This window comes from Monopterus albus, unplaced genomic scaffold (assembly GCF_001952655.1).
Source record: "Monopterus albus unplaced genomic scaffold, M_albus_1.0 scaffold26.1, whole genome shotgun sequence".
In the NCBI taxonomy this organism is placed as follows: domain Eukaryota; kingdom Metazoa; phylum Chordata; class Actinopteri; order Synbranchiformes; family Synbranchidae; genus Monopterus; species Monopterus albus.
In genome coordinates this window covers 4031082-4045105 of record NW_018127906.1, presented here as the reverse complement: position 1 = coordinate 4045105, position 14024 = coordinate 4031082, and the positions used below count along the sequence as shown (strand labels likewise).

General features: G+C 39.6%; 1 protein-coding gene across 1 annotated transcript in view; it reads left to right on the top strand.

Moving 5' to 3' along the window:
* The window catches only part of unc13ba (unc-13 homolog Ba (C. elegans)), a 142582-nt gene that overhangs the window by 75996 nt on the left and 52562 nt on the right, over positions 1-14024 (top strand). The window contains exons 12-17 of the mRNA XM_020595042.1: positions 2831-2880; positions 3021-3096; positions 3980-3985; positions 7246-7320; positions 9300-9519; positions 10114-10341. Coding sequence (XP_020450698.1) covers positions 2831-2880; positions 3021-3096; positions 3980-3985; positions 7246-7320; positions 9300-9519; positions 10114-10341 — 655 coding nt within the window. The remainder of the gene's footprint in view (positions 1-2830; positions 2881-3020; positions 3097-3979; positions 3986-7245; positions 7321-9299; positions 9520-10113; positions 10342-14024) is intronic.

Genomic DNA, 14024 nt, shown 5'->3' with positions numbered 1-14024 from the left:
TGAGGCACAGTTTGGACAAACATCTGACAAAACCCTGAAAGATGATGTGGTTGATATTACTAATGCTCCTGGGGAACTGAGAAAACATAATACTCAAGAAACATTAGACCTTTCCTCTGTCAAGACTATGTTTGAAGATGCCAGCAACAGCCTTACTCTAGACTCTAGAGACTGCCAACATCCTTCTTCAGACCAGATCCCCCCATGCCCAGAAGACGTTTCAGTCTGCCCTGACCCAATCTCCAGTAGCACTGCAACACTGCCTCCACCTGATGGCCTTACAGAGGATCCTGCAGTTCCTGCAGATCTGAATGGTAAAGCCCAACTTTCGCAGTGCTCTACTGCAGAATCATTCTCAGCCTCCCTCTTGGTTGATGAACCTGCAGCACTGGAAGGGCAGGGAGAAAGTGAGGTACAACCACCTACAGGCATTTCTGTGGCTCCAGAGGGCAAAGCAGAAGGTGTAGCTGAGCCACTCATGGACATAAGCCAGATGGATGAACGCAGACTGAAGTGCCTGAGGAGCTTCCAGCAGATTCTGCGGGAGAAGAGGGAGACCAGGCGTAACCTCACCAGTATGACCATGTCCAGCCTCTCTCAGGATGACTTTGACCCAGGTAGTCAGAACTGGACTTAGACTTGGAATCTTTTTTTCATCAACTGCATTTTGTCTTTAGTTGAGTAAATTCATTATTTTTGAATTACAGATGAAAAGAAATATGCACTCTAAGTGCTATTTTTGTCTGATTTATTCCAGCTCTTCATGCTTTTAACAGCCCATGGGGTGAAAGAGGTTTAGTATTTTTGAATTAAAATTTACTCAAATGATTATAAATGACTAATTTCTTTTTATGATTTTATTTGGAAATAATTGGATGTTGAATCACCTTTTTGATCATAAACGTACTGGCTTGTTTCCTTTCCTTTTCCACTGCACCTTTATGCCAACAAGGCCACTCACTGTTACCAAAAGTCTTTCTCACAGTTGCCTCACAGTTGCAGTGCGATATGTACACTGATAAAAGCCCCTGTAACAAAGGTCCTTGGAGTATTAACTGTCTGTGGTCTCTACTGTGCTATAATTTTCTACCCCCTTGAGAGTAATGTATCACCTGCCACTCACGAGTCCCTTACTCCTCTCTGGGGCGCCAACATTAGCCATTTGCTGAATTAGAAAACATTAATTATCTCTTTGGAAAGCATGCCTGACATTAAAGAGCAAGGAGAAGGGAAATATTAAGAGTCATTCTCATGATAAATTATACATGTTAATGAAACATTTATGACCTCAGACCCCATCTATCTGAAAACTCAGCAGCTGCGTTGCTCTTAACATTACCCAAGCATTTATAACAAAATGGATTATCCAGTATGTGTCTTGTTATTTTGCATGATGAGCAGGCCCAAATGGAATCTGCAGACATTTTAAAACAGTTTTCTGTGGTTGTTCAGGATGGAAATCTGTGGAATAGTGTAGAGTGATTTATTTATTTTGCTTGTAACATAAAAGAAAATATTTTTAAGCTAACAATGATTCTTTTTTGAGCACAAGTAAGCACAAAAATGCATTAAAGCAACCTAAAATAATCTTGAGTGGGGTGAAAGAAATCACTTTTCATGAGATTTTTTTATTTCATCTACATTTCAAGACACTCAAAGTGTCAACATTTGTTTGAAATTCCACCAACATAAAATTTAAGGACACAAAGTTCAGTTTCTTGAGATGTGGGCTACTGAAAGGAAGGGGTGGGGGGAGTTGGGATAATAGTGTGCGGTTTCAGACAATCTCGTCACTAGATAGTATCTTTGTTAACAGACATTAACCTGGGTTGTTCATATAGGCTACTGAGGGGAACTGCTCTAGAAGGTGACGTGAGAAGTGTTACAGACTTTCTTTTCAATGTCTGCAGAAAATCTGTGAAGGTGTCATCGGAATTCTATGGCAGCAGATTCTGTTTGGGCCTGAGATGAGTCAAACTAGTCTGTGACTGTTTCCCTTTTCTGTCTCTTTCTTTTTATCTTTTATGCTGTTTTACAGATGGAAGTCAAGATGAAGATCAGGTTACATCTTTTGTGGTTTCTCTTCCATTAACATTATTAATCCTCGAAGAAGTTGTTCTTTCTGCATAATTTTCTGTATATTCTTTGGACATTTTCTTCTGTCAGTGTCTCACTTTATTTAATTATCCTTTTACCGTGTTTATAGTATATTGTTTTCTGTTTGTTCTTCTCTCATCCTTAAAATAGCCTACTGTGTTTCAATTTGAAGCTAATGAAATAGTTTCAGGTTTTATGAGATGCCAGCCTCAGTGCAGCTGTGCCCTATTACTAGCATTTGTTGTTTCTGTCATAAAGATAAAAATGTCATACACAAAGAGTTCAGTACTGGTTAGGACACAATATTGATGCTGTTCGTTCTGTGGGCTGTCTGTTTGTATGTATTTTGTTTTACTGTGCACTCTTTACTCGCTGTCAGACAAAAAACACTGTTAGAGAGAAAAGGTCCGTATTCGGTGTGTGTTTACTGGGAGTATGTGTGGTTTGGCAGGTGTTTACTTTACAAGGTGAAACTGGATTTATGATGCTTTGTAAGGGGACAAGATGATTGATTGAAAGGCTCTGTTTAGCATGCGAAGCTGGAACTCAACCAACCCAGTTTAATCCCTGTGCTTCTCCTTTGTTTTTCTTTCTCACTTTCTTGTTTCTCTCATGCTTTTGTCGGTGTGTGTGTGTGTGTGTGTGTGTGTGTGCATGCTTCAGTGTCATGAAACCAGTAAAGGCTGTACATCTTGAAATGGCTAAATGCTTGACCTTTGACGTTCTGTTTCAGAGCAGAGATCGAGACGGCGACCCCAGTAAGCAGGCGTGGGCCAAGCCGGGGTCAGTGAACACTTTGTGTTTGTGTGTGTTGGGGAGGGGGGACAAGACATGACCGAATATGATCACGTGATGCAGTTTTTCGATTTTTTTTTCAGTGCATTTTGGTATTTGTTTGTGTGTGTGTGTGTGTGTGTGTACAGAGGAAACACACCATTTGGCATCGACAGCATGCCAGACCTCCGCAAGAGGAGGCCCATTCCTCTTGTTAGTGAACTGGTGAGTGCTCATCACTCAATATCTGCCTCACCACATGTTAATTTTGACCTTCACTGAACCTTGACTTTTGTCTCTCCTTATATGAATCATAGTTGGACTCAGACAGCTTTCGATCTATCTATCTATCCATCTAGTTTGTTATTTAGTCAGTTAGTAAATTAAACAGGATTTGAGTTTGGGCATATAGCAAATAAAAAAATATATATATTTACCAAGAAAAAATGTGTACAGACAAGAACAGAAGCACATATGTTGTGAAATAAACCATAAATTAACGAAGTAACAATAAAATTCTATATTGAGGATGATTTTATCATTAGATTAAAGTTTATTCTGACATATTACGAGGTTGTACTGTGAAGATAGAGTCATGTGACACTAGTGTACAGACAGAACAATATCACGTTACTGCGCCCATGACACTCGTTTGATATTTCAGCATTTTTAAAAAAATCACTAATTACTGACACTCAAGAAAATGTGTTGTATATACTATACTGTATATTTGCTCTGAAAATGTGAACATGATCATATAAAGTAATTTTATTCATATGATTTGGTGGTCTATAGCTGGCAAATATAAACCAGCTCCTGTAATATATATGTGCAGTACATTTACAGTCAGGTTACCTGGTTAGTTGGTAATATTTTTACCTTACTTATTTTACTTTTTAACCAGCTAATTTGACCCTGATTACTTGCAGACTGCATACAGCATTAAAAGGTGAAGGACGACTTATACAGTGTCACCCACTATGTTTATTATAAATCTGGATTCAAGGTGAAAGCTGCCGATCCTCTCACAGAGGAACCTGTTTGTTTGTCTCTAACCTTTTCTTTCTTCTCATTCTCCTTCCTTGGTCATATTGTCATCGGCCCTCAGGCTATGGTGAGTAAAAGAAAAGTGAGCTTTCATCTGCTGTTGCACCATTTGTATGTTGGGCTTCGTTTCATTCTCTCTAATGCTCCTGATTGTAGCAAAGCATTTCGATCTGCTCTGTGTGAAGTTTTCTTATGCACATTTAGAGATACACATGCTCCAACAAATACTCATCCAAATATCAATTGGGGTTCACCTGTATATTTCAAAACCTTCTAGCAAACACAAGAAAAATCAATTCCTTCTTGTGAATGCTTTCAGCTCTCCCTCTGCCAACTGCTGCTTAGAGTGCGAGAGTCTTTTGCTGATTGGAATTTTAGCTTTAATTAACAGGTTTGTCTTGCTGTGATTCAGCCAGTCAACAGCTTCATTTTTAAATTACTCACCTGCCCCTCTAAGCAAACAAACAAACAGAGATAAATATTATGATAAATTGTTCTTTCTCGCTTTAGTCTCGCATTTACTTTGAAGTACTTTCAGCAGGCTAAGATGAGCAGTACATTCATTGGCTGAGCTCTGTCGTGTTAGAGCTGTGAATATTCAGCTGATGAGATCCAAGAAACTTGACTCATCTGATTAAAGAAATTTGTCTCCTTTGATTTGGACTGAAGGTCACACTCTCACCCATGAGGCCTGAGGAGATTTAAAGGCTCTGGAACAATCTAGTCTGACTTCATTAACTTTAGTATATGAAACCCAGTCACCTCAAATAATTTAAGCTGCCCTGCACATGAAATTCAGAACTCAATGAAGCATGGCACCCAGTTTGCGCTGCATCACAACAGCATATGCCACTGTTTTGTTTCCAGCATCAACTGGGGACAGTGCTTTCAAAAAGGAACACATGTTTCAGACCCCAGCTGGACAGGTTCCAGTTATTGTACCTTGATTTCTTCTCTTGTCAGGTGATCGTATCTGTGGTCATGTAGCTGTCACAGTGGATGAGATTTAAAACATCTCTAAAAGTCTCAGCCTGATAAAAATAATATTTATAAAGACGTTATCCAGTGAGCCATAGCTGGAGACATTAAGCACTTCAGATTCACTACATATGCTCTGTGAGATGTTTCAGTCTGCTGTGCTTCAGTCATGTCAGGGAATTGTATATGTCTAGCAGATGTTTTTACAGATAGATTTGTCAGAAAATGTTTTGTGGTTTGAGTCCAGAATCCTAAGCATAGATGAACGTAAGTCTTAATTATATCAACAAAACTACTGTAAAAACAGCACACTGGGGCCTTGACATGAGATAATCAATTGAAATCAGTCATTGAAAACCAGATGAGTCAAAATGTGTTTCCTTGCCCTAGTTGTTTGGTATTTTATACCTATTTTAATGTAGTTTTATATACCAGCCATTTACAAACCACAAGTTACCATTTGCACCAAACACCAGCTGGTGATATTAAAACAGGTATAATGTAAAATACAGGACAAATAGATTTAAGAATTCTTTTGTTCCTGCCACTGTTGGCCTCTTAAAATAGTATTATGTGATTTCTGCTTCTTGCTTTGTGTATTTCAGTGTTTATTGTGTATGGATGAGTTATTGAGGCTGTGTTTTGTTCACTGCTGGATGCGGCACAAATTGCTCCTTGGGGATAATAAAGTTTACCTTACCTTAAAGCACCCAAAGGTGGCCTACAAACACTAAGCACACAGCTCTGAACAGGCCAATCATTATGAAACATAAAATAGCTGATGCCAATTAACCAATACAAGCACAACTTCAGTGCTCTGCCAGAACTAATGCTATGCTTAAATTCTAAATCCAGTAATTTTGACATTCAAGGTGCAATTGCAAATGAATACTACCTTTTGTCTGCAATAATTCCCAGGTTTTAGAACCTTTCCCCTGTACTCTCAGCATGGCAGCTTCGCCCACATTGAACAGCCCGGTCTGGCCTCAGTGGCCCTGAACACACCAGATCCTTGTCCAGTGAAGCATTTTAAATCTGAATGAGTTTATCTTAACTTGTAAGCTGGACCTTTTGCTTGTAACAGAAACCTGGCTTAGAATCATGAGCTTGTTTTCCTTGTTTGATCTTTGTCCCTAAAAATTACTGCCAGGTGAGGTAGGGTGAAGAGCTGGGCACATCCCTAATCATCCAGACATTGATGCTGTAGGGTAGAAGCTCACATAGTAGCGATCCATGTTGCCGTGGAGAAAGATGTTGCCTCATGAACAGCGTTTAGCATGGATTCTTTTAGATACATGTGGTTTGTTAACTAAATTAAATGAAACAGAACCTTATTGCACATAATTAAAATACAGTTTTTTAGTGCTGTAGCAACTAAATGGCACTAATCAGTTTAACTGACAGTCTGTCTCTGTGAGATGATGAGAGCCAGCTGGGGTAAAATAGCTGTGCGTCTGTTGCAGTTACCTTTCTTGAGTGTATCACGGCTTTGAAGTTGTGCTCTAGGATGAAAACTGCATTTCAAAGCCAGTTGTTTGTTTTGGTTGAGATGAAGAGAGGGTGTCTTTCAAATGTCCTGCTACTTCTCTCCACATCCATAAATCTACTAGACTAAGGTACAAAATTTTATAATTTTATAATTAAGATTATACTGTATTTTCTTATGATATGTTGGAATATACACTTTGCTTCCTGACACAAAGTTAGATGGGAAGATTAATGCCACCCTTACACACTGCTATTAATGTTTAGCTTAGCACAAAGACTAGAAACTAAAGTGATTTCAGGAAGTCACTGGTCTGAGCCAAAGGATAGTCATAAAAAGGCAAATCTGTTTTTTTACACTGGTTTTATACATATTAAACAAACAAAATATAGAGCCTTTGTAAGTAAGTATTAGGCAGGCCAGCTGTTTCCTCTTTTTTGTGTGCTAAGCTAACTGGCTGCTGGCTGTGAGAATGGCTGGCTATCAATCTTCTCATCTAACTCAAGATAGCAAATAAGCTATAGGAGTTTGTGATATAACGTCTAATGACTTATTCAGATGTGACACGATTGAATCATCATTAATAGGAATAAATTCGGTGAAGATTGTCACAAATGTGATAATGCCAACATATGAGTTATGACCTGTTTCCAAAAGTGCTTTCAAAGAGAAAAGAAGAACAAATATGATTTTTGTGGAATATCAAGTCTCCATGACCTTCAGAGCTGAAAGATCCTAACATCATACACAGAATGGATTTTTATAACTCAAAACTGTCTTGCCTTCTTTTCACTTAGATTGTATTTTTTCTTTTTGTGACAATACTTTGTTTCTGTGTTTTTCCTTCTCTCTCTCCTTTCCAGTCTATGATACAGTCCAGGAAGGCTGGACTCGCCCATACACTGGCCACACGGACCTCCCTGAAAGATGAAGAGCTTGTGAGTGGCCAAATACATATGCACCGACTCTCACACACACTCACACACACACGGGCTATAAATTTATAGCTGTCTGCTGCAAGACTTGCTGGCTTGCTGTCACCTCAATTGCCAGCTAATGGTAATCCCCACAAGCCTAAACTTCCATTTACAGACAAACACACCAAGAGCATCATGCTGTGACTATTCTGGAGCCATATTGTTAGTATGTATGATGGGGACCCAAATTTTGCAGAGTTAGTTTCAGATTTTAATGGATCCATCAGTAGCAAGGCTTCCCTGACTGAAGGAGGTTTCATGGTGGTCTGTTATTGTTTGTTTTGTACCGTGGCTACTGTACTTGGGAGGATGGTGATTATATTGTGTTAGGTGAAACAGAAAATAATACAGTGGAAAACAAAACAACTGCCATGTTTAAAAGATTATAATTTATGCAGTATAACTACACTTAAATAGAGTCCTAAGTTTAATAAAGCATAAAAGAACAATTAAGAGCATCTTATTTTGAAAAATGTACTTTGTAAAACTTCCTCTCACAGTCCAAAGACATGAAGCTTGGGTTGACCGGTGACTCTAAATTGCCTGAGTGTGAGTGTTTGTCTACATGTCAGCCCTGTGACAGACTGGCGACCTGTCCAGGGTGGACCCCGCCTCTCGCCCAGTGTCAGCTAGAATTGGAGAAATATTAAGATGTATGTATGTGCAGTGTTAGCTGTTCCTTTATTAAACGATACTTATGCCTTAGTGTTTTTAAACTGTTGTTGTATTTGCCTTAACTCAGGAAGTGCCTTCAAAATGTTGTTGTATTGCTGCCCTTCACTGCAGTATAATGACAGTAAAACTTCTAAGCTACTGAGGTTCACATAGCATATCAGAATCAGAATCTGCTTTATTATTATATTTAATTATTATTATCATTTATATGTACAAAATGTGCCACACTTTTGTGTTTGCCCAAAAACACAGAAGCCTGAGCAGATATTTTCAAGATGACAACCTGTGAGAAGCATAAAAAAAAACAAATATGAAACAGATATGAGTCCAAATTTAATGAGTTTTAACTGTTCATTCATCCATATTTAGTTTGGCAATAACAATGATAGAAGCAGCAGTGGAAATGTTTTTCTTTTTAGTTACAGGATGTTTTGTAATGACAGGGAAGTAAATCAAGGGTAATAAAATCAGGTAAAAGCACAGGACAGAAATACAAAAGCAACACAGGTCAGATCAATAAAACTTAGACCATTTAGAACAAGACACAAAGTAAATAAACATAAGAACAGCGAAACACTGACCAGATGAAATACAACTGTTTTTTCTTACATAAAACTGGTTTTCTACTACTAATACCACCATACCTCAATTGCCACTATAAGAAGAAGAAGAATGATAATGACTCACATGCCCCTTTAAAAAAAACTGCATATACCAAATCAAATTGGGCTTCTTATCAAGGTGTCTTCTCATCCTGTGGAGCTGTGCTCACCTCCTCCCACGCTCCTCCTACACTGAGCAACAGCAGAATTTAGTTCATCAGAGAAGAAGCCAAGAAGTATTTTAAAAAAACACATTTGCACTGTCATACATAATTACATTTTTCTATTATTTTAGTTGGTGGCACTTTGAAATGATGCTTTGATTCGTTTTTTGTACCCTGCATTACTTGCAGGGTAGGTTTTTCTTGAATGTCACACCAAATCAGCTGGTGTATTTTTATAGTTACCAATTCATTTGCTTTCCATTGTTGTTTTATTGTTCTCGTTGTCCACTGTGCTCTACCACTCTCTGGCGCCACCTTTCCTGCCTTCTACACCACCAGCTCTCTCCTCTGTGTTTGTTTGCATTTGTTTCTTTCACCTTGTTGTCCTTTGTCTTGTTATTTTTACTTTTCCTCTGATAACTTCTAACACCTTTTTGCTTTCTTTTCTAACACCCTCCATCTCTCCCACCCCTCTTTCGTTCTCTCTTGGCTGCAACAGAAAACCCATGTGTACAAGAAAACCCTGCAGGCTCTGATCTACCCCATCTCCTGCACCACGCCCCATAACTTTGAGGTATGGACGGCCACCACTCCAACCTACTGCTATGAGTGTGAAGGTCTGCTGTGGGGCATCGCTCGGCAGGGTATGCGCTGTGCCGAGTGTGGGGTCAAAGTGCATGAGAAATGCCAAGAGCTGCTGAATGCTGACTGCCTGCAGAGTGAGTAAACTACCTAAAGACTGAATCCTATAAGTGAACATGGCCAAACATCCCATTTTGTTGCAGTCATTAACATATACAGGTTTTTTGTGTGTGAGCCACTTAATGGCTTTTCCCCCACAAAACTTTAGTTTGTTATTTCTTCCTATTCAGTTATTTCTCACAGCAGTTGGAATGGCTTAAACATTTTATATTCCAGCACAACTCCACACAATGGAAAGCTGACTTTTGTGTTCAAAGGTTAGCTTTTCAAGCAGTCTTATTTTGCATATGGCTCTCAGCTGTCAACATTATTCACTGAGACACAAACTGCACTGCTTTTTATGACTACAACACATGCCATACATTTGTATGGGCAGGAAACACTCATGGGTGTGACAAAGAACAGGTGATTAACCAAAAGAAACATCTGTTCAGTATGTTAGAAGGGTTGCATCCAAATACCTGGGGGTTTATGAAAACCTAGGAAGGACAACAAACGACTATCATTCAACATAATTTAAATAAACGTGTCGTTCTGTGGTTTTCAAATTTTAACCTCTGGACCCCATCATCCTCCTTTCTCTTCTGTTTCTCTTACACCTCCATCCTCAGGAGCAGCTGAGAAGAGCTCCAAGACAGGGGCTGAGGATCGGACACAACACATCATCATGGCTATGAAGGACAGGATGAAGATCCGTGAGAGGAACAAGCCGGAGATCTTTGAGGAGATCCAGAAGGTGTTTAACATCTCCAAGATGATCCACACCCAGCACATGAAAAACATAAAGCAGAGCGTCCTGGACGGCACCTCCAAGTGGTCGGCCAAGATCACCATCAACAGTATGTCCAGTGAACTCATAACTCTGAAAAGGAAAACATGAACAACTACCTACAGACGGGTGACAAATGAAAGGAAACATATACAGTGTCTCAGTGAGGCCACCACGTGCCACCAGAACAGCTTCAGTGCACCTGAACTCTACTGGAGAGATGAACACCACTCTTCAAAAAAGATATTCCCTCACTTCACTATTTACTAAACCTGTGGCAAATTACCATCAGACAATACTGCTGCCCCACAATTTTTTTAATTTAGCAGCGTATTTACCAACACCGATGCTGTGACCTGGTGATTGTGAAGGACACAGCACATGAGTCACATCGTTTTCATACTCATCAAATTATTCCGTGACCCCCTCAAGTCCTATGGATGGGGCCACTGTCATCCTGGAAGAGACCGCTCAGGGTTTTCCTTTCATTTGTCACCCATCAGTTTGTACTCCACAGGAATTGTTTACCTTTTGAAAATTGTTCTATTCAGTTAGATTTTAACTGGAATCAAAAGGTTTTAGAGGACAGTGAGCTTGGCCAACATGCACTGCAGCAGTTTGAACATTTTCCTTTCCTCGAATGTCTCTTTAATATCTCTTTTAGTATCTCCCTCTGTTTACCTGCTAACTATTATCAGTTTGAGTACCTAACTTTGTCTCTCTTTATTGTTGTGGCTATTAAAAGTCACCACTAAGCTGCACAAAAACTCACTTTTCAGAAGCCTTCTAAGGAAAGAAAAATTTTGAGTGAAATAAATGTCTAGACAGACAAAGAATAGGCCAAGTTGACTGTACATGAAGGCAGAATATCAGAATACTGGTGAAAACAAACAACTCTAAGTGCAAAATCATGGTTATGAATACTACTGTATATCTGACCTGTCTTTAGTCTCTTCATAATTGCTGTTGCACCTACTCAATCTTAACAGTGTCCACAGCACCTGCAGCAACAGGACACTGTGTGCATGTCTGTCTATGCTTGTACAGTGTGTATAACACTGATATGTCTGTGTGAAGTCAATCAAAAAAATCACATCCTCTGCTGGTACATTCTGAGAAATAATTTTCTGATAAATGCTCAGTTTTCCAAAATAAAACTGTCCATTAATCAGAAGTCAGTTGTTAGGATATGTACTGTACCGAACAGGCTTCAGACCAGATTTTCAGACACATTTCAAAATTGTGTGACAGTGATGGAAAGTTACAAAAACAGTTTTGTTACCAAAAATCCCAGAATAGTGTAGGAAAGCTGGATAGCAAAACTCAATGTCTCTGTGCCCTCAAGAAAACCTGAGGAACATGGCACAGTTGTCACTGAGAGCTGTGAAAGTCTGCAGCTGTCTGAATGTGAAGCAGAGTGTTGCTGAGCGCGTCAGGTTTCCACAGATAAATACCTTTAAAGAGAAAGATTTATCTATCCACCAGTCATGAAAGTTTCCTTTCATCTGACCATCTGTCCTGAAGAGTGGAGAAACATTTAACTGTTTTAACAATCTGTAAGTCTCACTCATTTGAACAGACAAGCGTCCCTATCTCCCCGCTATCCTTTGCCAAACATCATCAGGTGTTACCAAAGCAACCAGACACATCACACCATATAGTGGCAGCGATGTTGCCATGGCAGCCATCACACCTTGTCTCCCCGATCACCAGCGATGAGCTCTGTTAAGGAGGAGATACAGGGACAGATGTTCAGCTGGTGCTTCGCTGAAATTCATTCATCGCTCACTTTTCTGCTGATCAAACTCAGACCATATAATCATTTTTGAAAACGTGTCAGTACAGATTTGATTGATTTGATTTGTAAGGTTTGATACAGACAGTTTGTGAAGTTGTTTCTCCTCTGTTGTAGCTGCATGTGACCACTTTGCAAGGAAATTACATAAAACTCTGTTGTTGTTCAAATATCATATTTCTCTTATACATTAGCTTTAACTCCTCAAACTGTATGAAACATTATTTTAAAGGCAAAATCATTCAACTTCATTTTTTTTTTACTTTAATCTATCATGTCCCTCATATGAAATCCACTCATACATACTTTTAACTCAAACTCAGCTTTGTATATAAGACAGGTTTTGATTAAACCTGACTATGGACTGACAGATCACGCTCTACAGAGAGCTCTTTGAAGAATCCATTGATTTCATTTGGGAATATCTCAACCAATTAATATTTAAACTCCTCTTGGCACAGATGAGCCACATCAGTCACTGACAATGAATGAGTAACTAGCGACGACATTAAAATGGCTGATGTGGATTGGCAGCATTTACAGAACCCAGAAAGTATGAACAGTCTGGTTTTCTACAGCTACAGTAGGCATGCACTGATCTGGTACACTAGGTGTCACACCCATGCTGACCAAATCATATACATATTTGCCATAACTAATCCACATTAACACAATTACTTTGTTAGTATCATCGTAACATTTTGCATTTGATGTTCAGTGAGCTGCAGAGTGAAAAACGGTCCCTGAGCTGCTGTTACCTTACATGAAAATGGCCCCTGTTAGTTCCACAGAGTGGTACTGCGCTGTATATAGGAATAACCAAAGCACTGGTATCGAACTGGATGATGGTATCTGCACACAGGTGGTTAGCTTAGCTTAGCTAAGACTGGAGAGAAACTGTTAGCTGGCTCTTTCTGAGGGCAGCAAAATGTGCACACCAGCACCTGTACAGCTGACCAATTAACTTGTTGCACTTTTTAATGTGTACAAAAACCAAAAGGCAAAAATTACAATTTGCCATTGGTGGGCAGGGTTATGTGCTAGACTATTTCTTGGCTCTGAGCTGTTGCCAGGCAACCACTAGAGACTCTTGGAAGTTGCCTTACCCAGTTAAAAATCGGCTAAAACATAACCTCCCATTAAACAGTGAATGGTGGTCTGAGTTTTGTAATGATTAAATGAGATCTAACATGTTAATTAGTGCGCTTTAGAGATTCTGGTGGGTGTAGTTTTGCTACTGTTGGGCAGTTTCCAGCTTGTGCTAAGCTAAGCTAACCAACTGATGGCTGTAGCCTTTTTTTATGTGCAGACATGTTATTAGTCTTCTCATCTAAGTTTCTGCCCAAAGGCAAATCAGTGCATCTCCCAAAAGTACTGCTTTAAGCTCTGCAATGTGCAGAATGGGGAAGATATTGGATGTAGAATTATCGTGGCAGGTGAGTAAATTGACACACACTCTTCAGTCACCTTACGCTCCTCATTCCAGTGATATTGAACCTGCATCAGAACACTCACACTGCAGGCTCATACACATCTTGACTTGACAACCTGTGATGACACTCATCAGTGAGTCAGGGGAGCCTACGGTGTCCTGTTCCCTGGCGTCAACACACTTCCTTGTTCCAGAATAGCAGCAGGTTTATCACATTCACTTCCTGTCCTGTCCTCCACTGGCTGCTGTAGCCTGATTGCTCCTTCTAGCAGTACGATACATCCACTGTGAATTACCTGCATCATGTCAAATGATGTGACACCTCACAACTCTGTCTGTTTGTTAAAATGTAGTAGATTTCTCTGGACTGGGAAGGCGCGGACGACGGCTGGGGGCGCTGTAGTGTTAACTTCCTACAGGTTTAAGACAATGTCAGTACATGTTCAGTTTCTGTGTCTCCGGGTGCAGCTGTAGTGAAGTCCTGCAGCTACAAATACTCATCGGAATGAGTTGCAAATTCCTCTTT